Source organism: Myotis brandtii, unplaced genomic scaffold (genome assembly GCF_000412655.1).
Source record: "Myotis brandtii unplaced genomic scaffold, ASM41265v1 scaffold18, whole genome shotgun sequence".
NCBI classification, from domain to species: domain Eukaryota; kingdom Metazoa; phylum Chordata; class Mammalia; order Chiroptera; family Vespertilionidae; genus Myotis; species Myotis brandtii.
The window spans coordinates 7,549,956-7,567,370 of NW_005356674.1; the positions used below are offsets into that span (position 1 = coordinate 7,549,956).

Genomic DNA, 17,415 nt, shown 5'->3' on the forward strand with positions numbered 1-17,415 from the left:
CTGATATGCTGATACAGGTTTGGGTGTGGGCATCGAAAAGATGCCCTTGAAAAGAGGAGAGAGGGGGCAATGGAGAGAGCGGCCTGGTGTTGGCTCCCCAGCTCTGGCGAGAGCCTGGTCCACGCCTTTCAGAGGAACAGGGCTGGAAGAGACTGGGCTCCTGAGGGACTAAGAGGGTTGACAGGCCAGGTATCCCCTGGAGCTAAGGGAGGAGCCTCCCTGTTTTCCCTAGAGAGTTAGACAACTCTGGTTCTATGAGGACCGGGGAACGTAGCACCATATCACACCTTGAAAGGAGCTCAGGCTGCCACGTTCTGGGCACGGAGTCAGTACCTCACAGGGCCAGAGCCTTCAGCTGGCCTGGGGATGTCAACGCAGAGGTCACAACACTAGAATACTCACCCTGAGCAACACAAACCCCATTGAAGAGGCTCAGAAATAATTAAAGGGGTCCTTGAAAGCAATACTAAGTTCCTGGGGTTTTCTTGAAGGAGCCACGAGTGAGCAAAGTTAGATGCTGGTGTGGTCTCCCCTGCACCCACAGGCCTGGTGGAAGCTTGTTACACAGATGCTTAGATGCCCTGATACCTCCGCCCTCCACTGGGCTCCCTCCCAGGCTCGTAGCCCCAAAGACTAATGTGGTCATGGCGGCCACTGGGGATGGAGTTGCTCACGTAGGGGTAACAGCTGAGCTTGGAGACTGCTGACACCGGAGCCCAGATGGAGCTGGTGGCTGTGTCTGTTCCACCCTGGCCTTGGCTGCTCTTAGAGGACACCCGGTGGCTGTGGGTCTATTGCCTGTCTCCCCCGGATGAGCAGGAATCCTGTACTGTGTTGTTACTATACCTCAGTGTCCAGAAAATACCAGGAACATAAGATGCACTCAAAGTTATTTGTGAAGGAAAGAGAGAAAGGAGGAGGGAGGGTGGAGGAGGGGGAGGGGGTGCCAGAACAGCATGTGAGGGCATCCCTACCCAGGGAGATAGGTCTCACACGTCAGGTGGCCAAAGTCAGAGCCGTCACAGTCTTCCACGCCCTTGTGCCGGTGGCCATCTCCACAGTAGGCCCGGTGACAGCCTGAGAGGACACAAGCAAGTGCAGCCCTGAGAAGGGGCAGGGGCAGGACAGCCTGGGCTGGGCCCACTCACTAAAAAGGGCTTTGCTACTAGGGCTCCATCTGGTAAAAATGAGTCCGGATTTAAATTCTTGGCTTCGCCCTTTTTCCTTTCACTCTTCATCACCCTTATCTTGCTTGTGGTTTCTTCTCTCTTTTTTGTTTGTTTTTCACCCTGATCTTTTGACAAAGAACATGGACTGGAATTTGGATTTTGCCAAGAAGTAGGATTCAGAAAAAAAGCAGGCCCTGGTGGCTTCTCTGGGGGCAAGGGCCTTGACCCCAACCCCCAGTGACCTGCCTGGATAATGAAGGAGTTAACATTTGGCCTCAGAGGCAGATCATCCCCACAACAGCTCAGGTACATCCCGCAGGCTCTAAAATGATCCCAAACCACCACAGGTGTCCAGGGCTTGCCCTGACCCCCACCCTGATGGCAGGGCCCCACTCACTGATGCAGTCGTCACCCACATCGTCGTTCCCGTCGTCACACTCCTCCCCGGGCTGCAGGACCCCGTCCCCACAGGAGCCGCGGTGGTCTACAGAGTAGTCCACAGGATAGAAGGGGGTCAGCTGGCCAAAGAAACACACCAAGTTACCAAGGACAGTGCGCCAGGCAGGGCAGGCCATTGGCACTGGGGACAGAAGCTCTGGGCCCAGGGGCTCTGCCGAGGAGCGCCCCCCACTCCTGGGTGGGAAAGGCACTGCTTTTTTGTCTCCCAGAGCTCTGTAGGGGCAGGAAGGCTGGGCCTGATCAACTCAGTGCCCTTGCAGTACAGGAACGTGAGACTGTTGGGAACCTTGGCTCAGAAGAAAAGGTTCTATTTGGGGAGCCGGGACATAAAGAGCTGCTCAAAGACAGCGAGGGAGGATGCGCAGCCCTTCCATGGAAACAGAACTCTGCACCAGCCTCCCTGTTGGCCTTCTCTACCTTGAAAGGTATGTGCCTTTCCTGGTGGGGGGTGTCCCCAGCGCCTGCCTTGGGTACCTGGATGGGGAGCCAGCCAAGGCTGTCCTTGAAGTACAGGGATCTCTGGTCTTTGCGGAAGGCGATGGCATGTTTGGTGTTCAGCCTCTCAAGCTCCTCCTGGTTGTTGACCACGAAAATCTGCCAGAGGACACACTGGTGAGGCTTCGAGAAAACACTTCCAGTGGGGGCAGGGGAGGGCTGAAGGAGGACACGTCGCTGTCCTTGGACTGGTTATCAGTGGGAAGGGCGTTTGCATGTTACCCTCTAGCGTTCCTCCTGATTCCCATAGCTTTTCAATCCAGTTCCTAATGTCTCCATTTGAAGTAAAAATATCCAAATTTTTAAAAACATTTAAAATGTGCCCAAGACTTAAATAGGAAGGTGAGGTCATCTAAGCAAGTAATTCAACATTTACAAATGAGTCTTAACAAAATTCGCAAAGGTGTTCATTACAGTGTTATGTACGTTCGTGAAAAGCTTGGGCATACCCCATAAACACTGACAATAGGACACTGGTTAAATAAATCACAGCACAACTGCATGGTGGACGGGTGATTATGCATCAATTCAAATGATGTTTATGATGAACTGGTGTCCAGCCTTTACTACAAAATAAACCAAGGAAGGGTGGGCATTAGTGGGCTGGCATAAAGAGGAAGCAAGATTGGCCATGAGTTGATAAATACTGAATTTGGGTAAAGGGCACATGGAGTTTTATTACACTACTTGTTTTGCTTTTGTATTTCTTTGAAATTTTCTGTAATTTTTTGTTTAAAAAAGACAAAGAAAATACATCAAAATGGACTCACAACAAAATAGTTTTCTTTTGATTTTTCCTTATGTTCCAATTTCTTATGAGTGTGTACCCAGTATAAGTTTTGCTAAACAAATACATACATACATAAAAAATAAGTTTTATTATTACAAAGTCCCGAGGACCCGATGAGAGGTCCTGCTGGGTAACACCCCAGATTTCTCCCACAAGAACCTTACCGCAGGGACTCTCGGGGAGCTGGGCCCATACATGGATTCCCCATAAGAAGGGTTATTCACATTCACGGGGGTTCCACAAAGACATCTTCCTGGAGGCCCTGGAAATCCTCTTTCGCCTTTGGGTCCCATTATAAGTTGTCCTAGGGAGCAACAGACAACTGTGTTACTAGAGCCAAGGAAGAGAAAACTAAACAGCCCAGGCTGATGTGAGCAACCTTCACAACAGAAAGAAGGCTGAAGTCCACAGTATTTCAGGGCAGAGGTTCAAAGAGATGCTTTTGATCCACGATGTGGAGGAGGTGATGTTCTCTGGGACAGGATTCCTTAACCACGCTGGGTGTGGTAACACCCTTCTCCACCCTTATTCTCCCTTCCCTCTCTTTATACTTTGCAGAGGTTCTCAACCTGTGGGTCGCGAACCTTTCACAGGGGTCGCCTAAGACCATCGGAAAACACATATAATTACATACTGTTTTTGTGATTAATCACTATGCTTTAATTATGTTCAATTTGTAACAATGAAATTGGGGGTCACCACAACATGAGGAACTGTATTAAAGGGTCGCGGCATTAGGAAGGTTGAGAACCACTGCTAGAGACTAGACAGATAGGCCTTCTACTTCCCAGACTCCCTTGCACCTGGAGGTGACCATGTGCCACAGTGTTGGTCAATGCAAGGTCTGTGGTGGAAGAAGGGTGGGCATCTGGGAAAGCCTGTCCTGATAAGGGAGAATCATCGCTGGGGAAAGACATAGCTTCCCACTTCTTCCTGCCTAGAAGACAGATAAGATGGCTGGTGCTGCAGCAGCCATACTGCTAACATGAAGTAACAAGGATGAGGAGAGAAGCCACCATAAGGGACAAGCCAGGGGCTTATGGGGTCTGGAGCCCTGATAGTATTGACCCTTAGAGGCTGAACCAAAGTGGGCCACTGTCCATCTCTTGACTTTCTTATTGTATGAAAAAAACAATCCTGTCTTCTTAGACCACTATCAACAGGGGACTCCTTGCAGATAAATTGCTCACTAATAAACATTTATTGTTTTTTTAAAAATTCATTTTATATTGTTTTTATATATAGGGTCTTTACAAAGGAACTTCTGAGTATGCATTTTTAAAATTTCTTCTGGAAGAAAATGGAAGTTCAAAAATGCTCAGCCCACGTACTCTCCCTGGTACTGAGAAGAGTGTCCTGAAAAGATGTGATCAGGAAATTTATTCCCTACAATGTCGGAGACCTGCTAGGGCAGTAGCTCCCACCTTCATTTCTAAAGGCTCTGATGCCCAGGCCGCACCCCAGACCTTCAGGGCTCCTGAGAATGAGACCCAGGCAACCGTACTTTTAAAAACTCTCAGGATGATTCCACTGTGCACCACGGTGGAGAACCGCTGGTCTAGGGAACGGTCTTTCACGTGCCATTCCCTGCACTTCTCCAGGGAAGCCTTTTTGAATCCTCATATTCTTTCATGTTAACCTTGGATACAATCTCATGGTTCTCTATGCTTTTCTTCAAGACATTTATCTCTGTTTGTGATTCTGTATATTGTGAGATTATCTGATTTCCCCCCACCCCCATAGGTTGTAAGTTCCACAAGGGCAGGGCTGATGCCCATTTCCATTCACCAGGGCTTGACACACAGTAGGGGCATGGTACATGTCTGATGACTGAGTGAATGAATAAATGAATGAATGCAGACTAACTAGAAAGAAAAGGTCTTCAGAAAAATCTAGATGTCACAATTCCAGTTGGCAGAAAAGTGCTGGAGCAAGAGCCATCCAATCAGCAGGAAGAGAGGAAAAGATAAAGACTGAAAAATGAAATGAAGACCCTTCCTCCTGGGAAAATAGGGGGGGAGTCTGAATGCCAACCAGTCGTTGGTTTCAGGTTATAAAACATCAGGGCAGCCAGCAACGGGGGAGACAGTTTGCAGATCCCAGAAGGACAAGAAATAAAATGGTCCCAGGGAAAGGTCTGGTCAGGACCCCAGGGAAGCAGCCACAGCTGGAGGAGGAGGCCTCGATGGGAAGACCCCCACACCCTGAGCCTTCACCAGCAGGCTCAGCCTATCCAGCCCAGATGCTGCCGGTATAAGGACAAGGGAGGCTTGTCAACATCTTATACCAAGTAATGGCTGTTCGTTCTAACAAGAAATAGGAACATGATCCTGTGGGAGGAGCCCCAATCTTGTGGAGCGGAGCCCAGAGAACAGAGACTCACCAGCCCAGGAATATTCTGGTAGTTAAGCACCTGGGCAAACTAAGGTGGGAATGCTATGTAACCAGGGATGTGAATGGCCCCAACAACTCCTCAGAACCATGGCCTCAAAAGATTCCGGAGTTTGTCCCATTATCCAGCTAAGTCGTGCTGAAGCGGAGATTTGATTCATGTTTGACAACACTATGCCGTTCAAAAGACAAACATCCAGGAACACTGATGCTTGCAGGGAGATAGATGGCAATTCCCAGGTACCACACTGATTCACTTATACCCTGTCTGGTGCAGGAAGGACTCAGCCAAATTTGTAATTTGGTTATTGCAAATTACATCCTAAAGGCATTTTGCCTTCATTCCCTCCCCTACCCCGCAGTGCCTCTTTTGCTCTGTAACTTGGGTAATAAAAAGCTCCCACCGTCTCCACCTCCTGCAGCACCATCTCATCTCACAGCATTGGGCACCAGAACCAGAGGGAGCCTTCCCCTTAAATGACAGGATGTGGCAGGGAGCCTGCTTCCTGCCACCACTGCAGTTTTCCTGCTGACTCCTCCCAGCTGTCAGAGGGCATCTGTTTCGCTGCCTGTGTCCTGCCAGGCTACACTGAAGGGCACAGCAACCCAAATTTCCCCACTTCAGCCTCTCGGAGCTGGTCCAGGGGGCCTGGCTTGGCCTCCATCCCTGCATCCTTGCAGCCAGAGGACCTGCTCTCCACCTTTGCCCAGGGAACTGCTCATCTCCACTGGCTGCTGCGGTGGGAACAGGTCTGAGCGGAATCTGGGAGAAGGCAGAGGAACCACAGAATAGTCCCCACATCTCCCCCAGCTCCCACTCTGCCCTACAGAGGCTGCAGGGATGAGTGGGAAAGCCTCAGACCCAGGAGTCATGGACATTCTGGATCAGATGTGGCCACCAGTCAGCTCTGTGAACTTGGGGAAGACACTTTTCTCTCAGGCTCATAGTTCTTATCTTTAAAGGGAGGGTTGGACTAGCCCAGAAGAATTCTGCCTGATGATATCCCCAGATGGATTTGAGGCAAGGGTTCTGGGACTCTGGGAAGTAGTGTGAAGCATCTTGGGGAAGACACATTTTTTTCCCCCCTGAGAGTGGGTTTGGGATTTTTATCAGATCCTCAAAGGTAGTCTGAGGAATCACTATGGGGGCCTGGTTCAACTCTTGATTACTATCCAACTGGTCCCAGGCACAGGGAAAGCCTCCATTAAACTCCTCCCTTCCCTTCTCTCCCACTCCCAAAAAACTTTTCTAAAGAGCAGGATTATTGCCCCATTTTCTTCTCTCTAAGAATTATTTCTCCTCTCACTCTGGGAAGCTCCCAGAAAGGAAGTGACTTAAAAGAAGGCACAGAAGGGGACATCAGTCCAAAGAGATGGCCAGCACCCTGCTCTGCAATACCCAGGTGGGACAGACTGAGAGCCAATGTAGCCCAGTGAGCACCTGTGGGGACCAGCCCCACCCATACCACTTGCCAGGTGCCATGGGATGTGAAGCCAACTCAGCCACAGATCCTGCCTCAAGGACTTGTCACCTAGAAGAAAGGTGAAACACATCTGCAAAAAACAGTTACCAGTGGAGGGCAACAGCAGAGAGGCAATGTGTGACTGGGGAGCCAGGGGCAATAGCAGAGAGGCAATGTGTGACTGGGGAACCAGGGGCAATAGCAGGGAGGCAGTGTGACTGGGGAACCGGGGGCAATAGCAGAGAGGCAATGTGTGACTGGGGAACCAAGGGCAGTAGCAGGGAGGCAATGTGTGACTGGGGAACCGGGGGCAATAGCAGAGGGGCAATGTGTGACTGGAGAACCGGGGGCAATAGCAGGGAGGCAATGTGTGACTGGGGCAGCAGGGAAAGGAGACCCATCCATTAAGGACCAAGGAAGGCCTTACTGAAGAGAGGACTTTGAAAGAATGAGAGGATTTTGTTGGGTGACCCAGAAGATGACAGGAAAGTCATTTTAGGCCACAGGGACCCAGACAGACTGCAGAAATATGCTCCAGCTCTGCAGAGGGCAGGGCATCTGCTGGAAGGATCTGGAAGAGGATGGGGAGGTGGAGGGAAAGGGGACATGAGCATCCCCGGCTGAGTGAGAAGGAGCTAGGAAACCAAGGAGAGAAAACAAGGCTACAATGGCCTACTAAAGGGATGAGGTTGTAATTCACCAGAGACTGACAAGACAAAGAGTGGGCATCTGAGTGAGCTGCTGCTGGTCTCCAGGCCCTGCCCTTCTCACCCAATCCAGGCCCAAGGAGGGAAGGAATTCAATTTAGATGAGGGCTGGCCTTTACAAATGGATGCATATATTAAGGTCTGACTATGCTAAGGACCTCCTTATGCATCCGCACAACCCCTTCCCCACACCCCGCCCCTTCATGTTCCCTTGTGGCCCCTAAATGCCCCAAGGTCCAAGAGAGTCTCTTCCAAAGGCAAAACCCAGGCTTCAGGCCGTGCTCTCAGTCCCTGGCAGCTCATAGTCATGGGGCTCGAGGGGAATGTTAGGCAGAAGAAAGATGAGTTGGAAGGACCTCCATTTGGATCATCTAGTCAACGCAGGGAAACAGATCATGGGGATGGACACAGGGCCTAGGCTGCATCTCAAATCCAGCTCCCTTAACAAATAGAAGTAGATGTGACAAGGTAACTTGTTGGTACTATTTGAAAACTTCTGCTTTCTGTTCTCAGAAGAGAAAAGCTCCTAAGAGGTGGGTAGTGTATGAAGTGTGAGGAGAGAGGGGCCTAGAGATTGGAAGAGGAGGGATCCCCACAGGCCTGGAGAGAACAGGTATCCCCTCCCCAGTATCCTGGAGAAGAGATAAGGTCTCAGAAGGAATGGCTGTGAGCACTCCGTGGGAAGTGAACCATAGGGACCAGGATTCCCAGTCTTGGAGATGTTCTAATGCCTAAGCATGGCATGAGATGGCAGTCACAGGCACCCATGGACCATTGTGGCCTCAGACAACAGGCATTTTACAGGTAAACAGGGCAGATAAAAGGCTGGAGGGACCCCCCCCCCCCCCCCCCCCAAAAAAAATTTCTGCCATAATTTCCCAGGATCTTTACCCAATTCTTTTGTGGCAGTTGGAGAAGTGGAGTCTAAGATTGAATTTTCCTGGCATTCTGGCAGATTGGAGTTTCGGAACTAGCTTTAATTTGGTTTAAAGGATCTAACAAAATATGACATTTCTTGATCATCCCATGATGTGGTTGCAAATATATTTCCATAAGCACAGGGGGGAGAGAAAGGGAGTGCACTGTGAAATTTTGCCTTCATTTTCTTAAGGAAAAAATTGGAACAAAAATTGTTTTGATTCTTTTTGTATAACTCAGGACAAAGAATGTTGCTCAATGAGTAAACAGTCTTCTTGGAAATAGAGATGCTGTGCTTATACAATGTGCTTTTGAGCTGATGAGAATGAACTAAACCAAGGGCTTAGCTTATCATATTAAACAAAGTAAAACAAGGTAGCAGGGTACCTATTACCTTGCAAATGACTTTGATTTCTTTTTATCGTTTCTTTCTATATTCTATGCAAATCCATAAGGACTCTTTCTTAACACTGTGTAAGATGGAAAATTTTAGAATGTTATCTTTACTTCCAGGTTTAAGAGAATTGCTTAGAATCATGAAACGGTTTTCTAGTAAAAGGTGTTATTGATGAAATATGTGCATTATTTTTCACTTAATGTATAAATGACATCAATGTAATTTTTTCTCTCCTCTATTTGTTCTCCAAAATGCTAAAAACAAAGCCAGAACAATGTTTATCTTCCTTGTGTAAAAGTTGAATGAGCCCAACTGTGGAGAAATTATAAATATACTAGAGGCCTGGCGCACGAAATTCATGCACTCGTGGGATGGAGGGGTGTCCTTCAGCCCAGCCTGTGCCCTCTTGCAGTCCAGGAGCCCTCGGGGGATGCCTGACTGCTGCGGAGGCGGGAGAGGCTCCCACCACTGCCCCTGTGCTGGCCAGCCGTGAGCCCAGCTTCTGGCTGAGCGGCGCCCCCCCTGTGGTTGAGTGTCTGCCCCCTGGTGGTCAGTGTGCGTCATAGCAACCGGTCGTTCCGCCATTCGGTCGATTTGCATATTAGCCTTTTATTATATAGATTAAAGTTTCTCTAGCAGTTTCTAACTCAAAACACCAGGCAGGCCTCTGCTGGTATCTCCTTGTGCTCTCTCCGGGAGGCTGGCCAGGAGTGCGACACTGTAGATCAAGTGAAGCAGTGTAGCTCTTACCTGTGGATGGGGGACCCGGAGGGCCTGGGGGACCCTGACGGCCAGGTTGACCAGAAGGCCCAGGCTTGCCTGGTGGACCCATAACTCCACCATCTCCCTTCTGTCCCTGAGAGAGAAAGGTGGAGCCTGTTATGAGAGCATGGCATGACCCACTTCCTTCCCATTTATTTCTAAATCAGGGGCCACCCTGCACTTTGGAGCAAGAGCCCAAGGCAGGATGCAACCTCAGACATCTTGACCACCAAGCTCCAAAATAACTCAGGGCAAGTGACATTTGAGATAGTGATGGTGGCAAGTTTGCAGACATTACTTTTCGTTCTGTCCTAGAAACATGACACATAACAGCTGGGGGAAAAAACAACAACAATCCAACCCTCTCCCCTCACTGGGAAGATGAGGAAATAGAGGCTCAGAAAGGAGCAGGAATTACTGCAAGTCACCTGGCAGCAAGGCAGCAAAGCTGGGCCTAGCAGTCAGGCCACTTGCCTGCTCGTCAGGAGCATTTCTATTTTATTACAGGAGCTGTTTCCACCCGATGGTTACCCACTGGCCTCAGGATAAAGACCCATAACATTTATCTTAGATCATAACTATGCAATTATTTTTGTGATCATTTCATCAATGTCTCCCCATGAGACATAAGCTCCCTATGGGTGTGAAGCTGTTTTGTTCACCTCCTTTCCCCAGATCAAATAAGGGAGGAGGAAGAAGCTGAAAACACAAAGGGGAAGTCAAAGATTTGGGTTTTCACCTTGGCCATGAGACCCTGGGTAGCTCATGTCATTGCTTTGTGTCTCAGTTTTCTCATCTGTAAAATAGAGCCAGTAAATATATACCTGCACGGGTTTGTTGTGAGGCTAACAAAGATCTTAGAGGTGAAAAAGGAGTTTGTATAGAACCAAGGACTATGTAGATTATCATAGCTGGTTATCACAGCAACTGGCTTGGTTTCATCTTTCTCACACAGACAGGTCCTGATTTCTTAAAGAGAGACACACCTGCAGGATATCCTCTTTGCTGCCTGCTCTGGGAGGGCCAAGAGCAAAGATTTCCCCCTCAGAGCTGACCTTAGGAATGACTCAGAAACCAAGGCCTGTGGGTTCTTCACAAGCAGTGTGCTCATTGATCACTCTTGCCCTGGGCTTAACCAGGACAGTGATTGATGCCTGACATCTTTGGCTGGGTCCCCTTTCCACATTTGTGCCTTGGCAGGCTGGCCACCTGATGAAATGTAATCCTCCCCAAGTCTGGGCAGCAGGCATGCCGGGCACTTCTTTCGAATCACAAAGGTGACATGTAACCTGCCTCCTTGTCCATATGGCCCTGGGGGCTCTCTCGGCAATGTCCCAGAAGATCTTAAACTCTTACTGTGGGATTCGAGGGTCAGCGTTTGTTTCTAATTCCATCCTGATGGAGGGAGTCTTAAGCCTTAGCCCAAGCTGAAGCATGCCATGAGGTAACCAAGATGGGTCCCAGAATGGCAAAGGAAGTCACACCGTCCTAATATAGCCGCAGTTAAGGCTTGTTGTTCTAGCAGCCAGTCAGCTGGCTCTGAGCACAGGAAGTGCCACAGCTGAAGAAGCTGGAAACGCTCCTTGAGTCTGACACCAGCAGTAATGGAATATTCTGCTCATTGGTCGTCCTCTCAGAACCAGCCATGTCTCTATGAGCAGGACTCATGAGCCACGCTTTCCAGGAAAAGCATTCATTCCTTCATTGTCACAAAGTTTGGTGATGCTTCTCCAGGGAGGAAGCCTGTCTCCTTAATTGCAGATTTGCATAATGGGATCAGGGCTGCTTTTCTGGGCCTGCCTGAAGGCAAGTCCTGAAGCATGGAGGTGATGAGAGAAGATGTGATGTAGGGAAAGCTGGTCTCAACTCTCCACGCTCTAACTGTGGCATGGAAGCTGGCTTAGCTTAGGGGTCTGGGCAGGTCATTCGACTTCTCCGGCCCTCAGTTTCCTGTGACTATGCTAAGGGGATTGAGTTGGGTGATCACTACAATCCCCTGGTTCTGAAATTCTCATTTCCTAAAGTCTGGATTCTAGGGTTTGGATTGACGTACAATAACCTCCAGAAACTCAGCACGACTGGCCCAATGGACACTTGGTAGATAAGACCCTCTGGTAGCAAATTAATTCTGATAAACAGGAAGTACCATGGCAGGCCCCCAAAGCTAACAACTCAAGTGTCTGCTGACTAGACAGGCACGGAGGGTCTGGAGCACACTCCTCGTAGAAAGGAAGAGCTTATTCCCCTAACTTCTCTGAGGTTCTAGACATGGCTCTGGGGTAGTTGTAAGATTACGGCAACTAATCATTTTCAACTTCTTGGCTTCAGCCCTCACCAGGAAAAGATAAACACTGCCCAGGTAAAGAACTAGATGACAGAAGGCAAAAGTCTGCTTGAACCCCAGTGTGGAAAATTATGAATGGAAATCAGCAGTAAGGGAGAAAATGATCTTTAAAACAAGAAAGGAAGGAAGGAAGATGTCTCCTTTTGTTCTTTTTCTGAGCCGAGTTTTCAGGAAATTGGAATCTGTGACAGCATTGTAAAGGCACAGCCATGCTACCCATTGTAAAACTTTGAAAACTGAACTGGAATATTGTGACTTCCAAAGTTATCGTGACATCTGAATTATTTGGGTTGGAGGCTATATCGTTGCTCAGTTCACTTGGAAAAGATCAGAATTGGCTTCATATGCTACCATGTTCTGAGCCCTGGCTACATATTAGAATCATTGGGGAGCTTTCATCAAACAACAACCCATGCTGAAGCCTCACACCAGATCAGAGTCTTTGGGAAGTAAGGCCTAGGCACTGGGGACAATGACAGGCAAACTTGGAACTACAACCTATGGCCCAAAGATGTTCACTTCTCAACATCATATATAATTTGGTTAGGCCTCTCTTGTCCAAGCAATCTTACTCATTTACTAAAATCTGGTGCAGGCATTTAAAAAAGATGTTAAAATGCTTAATGAATATCTGTAGCAATGAGTAAAAATGCATATATTATGATTTTAAGTTAAAAATTTAGGATACAAGAACTATATATTGGATAGAAAAGAAACAAATGACTAGAAAGTTGACAAAAGAAATAATACTGGAAAGAAAATATACTAAAGTGGTTACATAGTTATACCTGGGTATTATATCATTTTTAAAAAATATGTTTGTATTGACTTTTAGAAACATTGATGTGATGTGAGAGCAGAACACTGATCAGCTGCCTCTTGCACGCCCCCTACTGGGGACCAAGCCTACAATCCGGGCATGTGCCCTGACTGGGAATCGAACCAGCGACCTCTTGGTTCATGAGTGGAATTTTCCAAGTTTTCTATGATGATCATATATTTCATTTAAATGGGAAAGGAGGCAAAAACCAAGCAAACTACCACCTAAAAAGTGAAGGGGCACATCTCTCAAGAATGTCTGTCTGTTAGAGCTAAGATGAGAGGTTTCTCTAAGGCACTCAGGACAGACAGCTCCACAGCCAGCCAAGTCAACTGTACCTTCCTCTTGCCTTGCTCTCCCATTTCACATGGTCTGACACAAGAGCCTGCTGACCAGAGGGAGTTCAGAATGAAAAATTTCCCTAAACCCTTAACAGTGCCAGTAAAGGTCACTTACAAACTGGGATCCTGAGTGGGGGTAAGGGGGGACTATCCTACTGTTGAGACCCAGAAGACCTTCAAGAGCAGGGAAATATCTGGGCTGTTCTCCAAGACTCCATTTGTGTCTGGGGCATTGAGGTAAGAAGCAGGTTTTCTGGGTAAAGGACCAGATCTGGTTTCCACACCAGTTGCTTTGGTTAAGGCAGACCTGTTCTTATGAACCAAAGATCCACTCTTGCTCTAGCCTTGGAAACAGTGGGAACACAGCATCCTATCCCATCCACTCAAACTATGGCTACCCTAGAGAAGCCAGGAACTCCTGAAAGTGGTGTAGCTTCTGCCCACGAGCCCAGAGGAAGCTGAAGACTGGGTCTATGGGATATCTCTGATTGACCACACTGGCACGCCTCTCCACACCGCACCCGCCACCCCCCCCTGCCCACCCCAGGTAAGGAGGTATAACTGCGGGGGTCTGATAAGCCCTAGATCCTTACCTGCTTGCCTCGTTTTCCTGGTCTTCCTGTGGGTCCCCGGTGTCCTGCTATCCCAGGCTCACCCTTTGGACCCATTTCACCCTGGAAAGAAAAAAGAGAAGCAAGAGAGGAATTAGGGCATGTGGAGCAGGCCCTTCCCTACAGGTCGACTCAACCCCTGGCCACAAAGGCCGTCTACTAGATCATCCCAGATCTTTTCCAAGTGGGCTGCTCTGGGAGACTGGAAGAGTGATGAGGTCATGTGAAAGGTAGGTAGGTTTTTCATGGACCAGGAAGGAAAGGAGGTTATCCTGGTCGGGTGATTTATTATTTGAGAGAGACAGCTTCCAGGTAGCACACATCTTAGTGTTCCAAATCACCATCCAGAATGGCCAACAATAGAGTTGTATTTCAGTCACAAGTGTGCCTGTGACGCCATAAACTACTGGGGGAAAACACTTGCTCTTTTAGTTGAATTTTATGTTTTGTTTTGTTTTTAGCATAAATTCAAATCTATGGATTTTTTATTTTTATTTATTCAGTCTAATGGTCTCTTTGCATAATCAATTTAACAATAGTAATGTCCAATTGGACACACTTCCTTAAGTGGTTATACTTTTTAAATGGTTTTTTATTAATTTCAATTTAGATAAAACATGTCCTCTGTTAAGGAAGCAATTGAAATTGCCAATTACTAAAGTAATACTTATTCAAAACTGAATCACAAATTTTTTTAAAAATATATTTTATTGATTTTTTACAGAGAGGAAGGGAGAGGGATAGAGAGTCAGAAACATCGATGAGAGAGAAACATCGATCAGCTGCCTCCTGCACATCTCCCACTGGGGATGTGCCCGCAACCAAGGTACATGCCTTTGACCGGAATCGAACCTGGGACTCTTCAGTCCACAGGCCGACGCTCTAGCCACTGAGCCAAACTGGTCAGGGCTCAATGGACTTTTTAATGATTAAATACAGTTTTGACAGCTATCATCTCTGGGAAGTTTCTGCTCATGCAATGACCTTTACTAGGGTTGTACATGCCTCACTTTTCAGTAAAAATTGGTTTTAGTTCCAGTTCACTTCCATTTGATTTAGACGAAACTGTTTGTGGGGAGACATATGTTCAAATACTCAATACAATTATTGTAAAGGCATGGAAAGCAATATAATATTGCAATATAAACAATATTCCTAATTGAAAAGCCCTATTTTGAAGCATCAGAACAAAAGGCATCAATTGCCCGAATTCTATAGTTTAAGGCTAACCTTTCATTCTCCATTCTAGTTTCTCTCCTTCCTTCTTCCCCGTGGTCTTCTAGGATCCCAGGCCCTCTTGCTGTTTCTTTATCAGTGGTTCTCAACCTTCCTAATGCCGCAACCCTTTAATACAGTTCCTCATGTTGTGGTGACCCCCAATTTCATTGTTACAAATTGAACATAATTAAAGCATAGTGATTAGTCACAAAAACAATATGTAATTATATATGTGTTTTCTGATGGTCTTAGGCGACCCCTGTGAAAGGGTCGTTCGACCCCCAAAGGGGTCGAGACCCACAGGTTGAGAACAGCTGCTTTAGATCATGAACCACAGGGCATTGTTCCCATAATTGTTCCAGCAATCCCTCTAACAGCCCATAATGCACCACCAACAGGCTACATTTAGCAATTGCAACCACAAGAGCTTCTGCTAGTCAGCAGCCAGTATCCATGAAGAGCTGCCCAGACACTCAGAGGAGACAGTGAACACCCAGATGACTCTTCTCATGGAAGTCAGGGGAGGTAGAACACCTGGAAAATTCCAGGGAACACCAATATAAAGCAAGGATCAAGCAGAAACCTCTGAAATCATCTGCCGGCTCAGCCAATGTAATGGATTTGTCTTGACCCAAGCTACCAACATCCTGCCTCGCCAAGAATTGTCCTTACTCCTATGATTTCTTTCCAACCCGCCATGTGCTCTGGGAGGCTGGGCAGTGAGAGTGTGAGAGGAGAGATGGATTCTACGTGGCCGTGGAGATGTTTGCACAATTTTCCAGGGCTGTTTGCAGGGACCGAGGAGTGCCTTGCTTGGCTAGGAGAAAACAGCAGTATGAACAGCATAACTTTTAAAAAGTTTTTTAATTATTGATTTCAGAAAGGAAGGGAGAGGGAGAGAGAGAGAGAGAGAAACATCAATGATGAGAGAGAATCATCGAACAGCCACCTTCTGCATGTTCCCCACTGGGGATTAAGCCCACAACCCAGGCACGTACCCTTGACCGGAATCAAACCCAGAACCCTTCAGTCCACTGAGCTAAACCAGCCAGGGCAGCATAACTTTTTCAAAAAGACCATCAGAAGGAAGTGTGGCCCTTCTCTTCATCAACTGGAAGCAGCCAGTACTCACTTAATCTAATTTCTCTCCTCTGACCTAATTATGGTTATCATATCTGCTCTGTCTTAAAGCAGCCTGCCCTGAAAGGGGAAGAGAACTCCTGATGGCAAGTCTAGTAAGTGGAGCAGAGACCAGAGAAACTGTCATCTTTAATTTTACAGTAATGGATTATTCTTTGATGCTCACTGTTGCACTGAATGAAAGCCTAGCCTAAATATTTTCAACTAAAATCTTTTTTTTTTTTTTGCCCTAGCTGGTTTGGCCCAGTGGATAGAGCACCGGCCTGTGGACTGAAGGGTCCCGGGTTCAATTCTGGTCAAGGGCACATGTCCAGGTTGCAGATCCCTGGTGTGGGGCATGCAGGAAGCAGCCCATTAACAATTTTCTCTCATCATTGATATTTCTATCTCTTTCTCCCTCTCCCTTCCTCTCTGAAATCAATAAAAAAAATTTTTTTAATCATTTTTCTCTTTTAATGTTTCCTTTAATTTGCACATTTACTTACTCTATTTTTAACCCAATACCCCATCTAGGGTAGCAGAAGACATTTTTGACAGCTTAAGGCAGTGATAAATGATAATAAATTAATGTCAGATGACTGAAATTATTTAAATATGCTCTACTGACTGGAGAAAATCAGATAAGAAATTGTTTATTCAAGTTTGGAAAATAAAACTTTAAGGTGCCTTGAGAAAAAGTTTAGAATTTTTAAGAAAGCATCTCATTGGCATGTTTGAAGAACATTGTACTCTGAGGCCAAGGTTAAAATAACAATTTCCCACATCAGTGCCTCACGGCATGAGGACCCACCACTAATGGGGTTAGATTAGGGGTGTACTTGGTGGCCATCTGTGCACTCTCTCTTCATTCTCTGACACCTCCCCTCACCACCCTCCCCATTCTTCTTCCCTAGATCTTAACCCTAAGGAAAACCTTTTTTTAATTCTGTCAATTGTCACCTTCATAGTTTTTGTCATATCTTCACATCACTTTATTCTTATTTACTCAATATTTTCTCTTTTTTTCAATATTTTCTCTTTAAGCCAACTGAATTAACTCCTTTTTTATTAAGCCTTGTCCCAGACAAGATATTCATGAAATCCCACTAAGTATTTAACTATTTAAATAAAAAGTTTAACTAGCAAATAAAAATTGCTTGCTATCACCAACTGAAATAACTCTGCCTACCTGTAGCAGGACATGAGCCTCCCTGAAGAAGTGCCGACTGGGTGTAGTCAGCAGTTGCATTAGGCAGAGAAGCTTGCACCTCCCCCTGGGACCTTTGACCACTACAGTTCAGACCTGAGCCCCTTGTCACAAAGCTCTCTGCCTTTGAACATCACCACAGCCCTTTAAGGGGCAGCAAGTACAAAGTAGGGCCTCTGTCCATCAGGGGGGTGTCCTTGCCCT

At 47.0% G+C, this 17,415-nt stretch overlaps 1 protein-coding gene across 4 annotated transcripts in view; it reads right to left on the reverse strand.

The window, feature by feature from the left end:
- Positions 1–17,415, reverse strand: part of COLQ (collagen-like tail subunit (single strand of homotrimer) of asymmetric acetylcholinesterase) — a 54,997-nt gene that overhangs the window by 1,732 nt on the left and 35,850 nt on the right. For 2 of the 4 annotated variants that reach the window (XM_014537546.1, XM_014537545.1), the window contains exons 11-16: positions 13,650–13,730; positions 9,540–9,645; positions 3,078–3,217; positions 2,103–2,222; positions 1,567–1,687; positions 994–1,077 (exon numbers count right to left, since the gene is read on the reverse strand). In XM_014537546.1, coding sequence (XP_014393032.1) covers positions 994–1,077; positions 1,567–1,687; positions 2,103–2,222; positions 3,078–3,217; positions 9,540–9,645; positions 13,650–13,730 — 652 coding nt within the window. Of the gene's footprint in view, positions 1–974; positions 1,078–1,566; positions 1,688–2,102; positions 2,223–3,077; positions 3,218–9,539; positions 9,646–13,649; positions 13,731–17,415 lie in introns of all 4 variants that reach the window. The other 2 variants (XM_014537547.1, XM_005863614.2) reach the window with 1 other exon arrangement.